Below are 2,353 nucleotides of genomic sequence, written 5' to 3' on the forward strand. Positions count from 1 at the left end.
AAATTCAGCCTCACTGGTCACGGGCCCCTGAAGTGATGTATGGAGAAGCCCACGGTGTAACCTAGGCAGTGTTCTGCCCCTAAATGCAGGACCCGAATCTAATCATGAGAAAACATCAGACGATGCCAAGAACTGAACGGTCTACAAGACCCTGGCCGTGGCTCAAAAAACCAGCGTTGGGACAAGACAAAGAAGGTGAGGGGGACCGCCCCGGATTCAATGAAACTAAAGATAGAGCAACCCAATGCAGTGTGTGATCCTGGGTTCAATTCTAGATTAGCCGATGAAAGTTATTTTGGGAGAACGACTGGAGAAGTTTGACTTTGGACCACATGTTAGATAATGTGACTAAAACAATGGGAAAAATAAACACAGTGAGATTTTTGGTGGCCTGCATGGCTCTTAGGGAAGAGGAGCTGGATACCAGAAAGGCACTGGGCTGTGGCTGCCCCCCTCAGCTCTAGACGGACATTAGTACAGAGGGTGAGACCTGCAGTCCCCCCAACCCCCGCTTCCTGCTGCACCACCCCCCAGTGCAGTTGTCCTCAAGCTTGCTGGCTTCCAAAAACAATTGGAAACCAAACCAAACCATGTTCCCTGGCACACTTTTCGCTGACTTCTAAACCTACAGAATCTCGATCATTATAAAACATAAAATGTTAAGCATTTCATGGCAATACATCTCTTCAAGAGACGGATTGCGAGGGCTTTCCTACTTTCCCAGTAAATTCTTGTATCTCTGGATAAGCATCACTTGTCGCGTTGGGCATTACTTCCCCTTCTCTTCTCTTTTATACAGTCAGTGCTGAGAAGCTGTATGCATTTCCAGTTGCTGCTATAACAAGTGATCACAAACTTGGTGGCTTAAAAGAACACAAATTTATTATTTTACAGGGCTGGAGGTCAGAAGTCTGAAGTGGTTCTGACGGGGCTAAAATCAAAGGCTGTGTTCCTTCTGGAGGCTCTAGGGGACAGTCCAGTCCTTGTCTTTTCCAGCTTCTAGAATCTGCTGGCATTCCTTGGCTCCTGGCCACACCACTCGACGTCTGCTTCCATTGCCACATCTCCTCCTCTGACTCTGACCTTCCTGCCTCCCTCTCATAAGGACACTTGTGATTACACCGGGCCCACCTGGATAATCCAGGATAATCTCCCCATCTCAAGGTGCTTACTTTAACCATATCTGCAAAGGCCCTTTTACCATGTATGGTAATATATTCACAGGTTCCAAGGATTCGATCATGGACATCTTTGGCGGGTGGGGGGCGCAGTTACTCTGCTTCCCAGGTGGAGGGTCAAGTGAGAGGGATGGAAGTGTCAGACAGGTGGTCTGGGAGGGCCTCCTGTAAAGGTTACATCTGCACATCTGCAGTGAAGCCCCAAAGGAGGGGAGGGAAGGCGCAGTGTGGATATGAGGGAAGGGCATTCCAGGAAGCAGAAACAGCCAGTACAAAGGCCCAGAGGCAGGCAGTTCCCTTTTCCTGGGGCCCCTGTAGTACTGCCCTTCCTCCTTGCTGCCCCTAAACCACGGGGTCAGAAGCTGGTGCTGTCCCGGTGAGCCTTCCCCATCTTGCTTGAAGAACAGAGGGGTCTGAGACCCCTAACCATCACTGGTTCCCGGGCTCTGTTCCCCCTGCCCACGGCTCCTCAAAGGGCAGGTCAGCCTGGGGGGGAGAGGTGGGAGCCTGGGTCAGAAGGGCGTCAGGTCCCGCCCTACCCTCCGCTTGCAGCCCCGGCCGGTGGTCACCTGGGTGCTGGCGCGGTCATGTCCGTGCAACGTCCGCCTGCGGTGCCACTGGCGCAGGGAGGCGCGGGCCTCGGAGCTGAGCCCCTGGGGCGCGCGGCCCACGTCGGGTTGGTAGTGAGCAATGTGGTGCAGCGCTCCAAACCACGTGGTCAAGTAGTACCCGGCTGGGGGCCAAAGCGGGGAGGTCAGCCCTCCCAGTTTCCCTCGCAGCCCAGAGTGCCCCTGTAGTCTGCCCGCCTTCCCGCCCGCTTCAGGGAGAGGCGTCAGGGGCTCGGGTGACCCTAGAGCTCCCCTTGTTGGACCCCGGCATTCTGGGGGTGGGGGCTCACCCTCTCCCCGCAGCTCGTTGGGATCCAGGAGCTCCATAAGGAACTCCACATCCAGCTGCGTCTCCCCAATGTTCGGACTCCAGATCAGCTCCTCCGCCAGCGCCGGCAGGAAAGCGTCGGCCCCCTGGGGCTCTAGGGAAACCGGAGGGCAGGCCCTGGGGTGGGTAGGGGCACGCAAACACCTTCCATCGGATTCCCAGGGCCGCGATAGCTGTCTGCCCTTCCACCTTGCTGGGCGTGCAAACACCTCCTACCACAATCCCCAGGGCCACGCAGA

General features: G+C 55.6%; 1 protein-coding gene across 1 annotated transcript in view; it reads right to left on the reverse strand.

Moving 5' to 3' along the window:
- Positions 1-647: 647 nt before the first annotated feature.
- RINL (Ras and Rab interactor like) overlaps positions 648-2,353 on the reverse strand; it is an 11,276-nt gene continuing 9,570 nt past the window's right edge. Inside the window, exons 9-11 of the mRNA XM_023742312.1 lie at positions 2,077-2,326; positions 1,748-1,911; positions 648-1,664 (exon numbers count right to left, since the gene is read on the reverse strand). Of these exons, the coding sequence (XP_023598080.1) occupies positions 1,608-1,664; positions 1,748-1,911; positions 2,077-2,326 (471 nt within the window). The 3' untranslated portion in view covers positions 648-1,607. The remainder of the gene's footprint in view (positions 1,665-1,747; positions 1,912-2,076; positions 2,327-2,353) is intronic.

Source organism: Trichechus manatus, unplaced genomic scaffold (assembly GCF_000243295.1).
Source record: "Trichechus manatus latirostris isolate Lorelei unplaced genomic scaffold, TriManLat1.0 scaffold00207, whole genome shotgun sequence".
Lineage (NCBI taxonomy): Eukaryota > Metazoa > Chordata > Mammalia > Sirenia > Trichechidae > Trichechus > Trichechus manatus.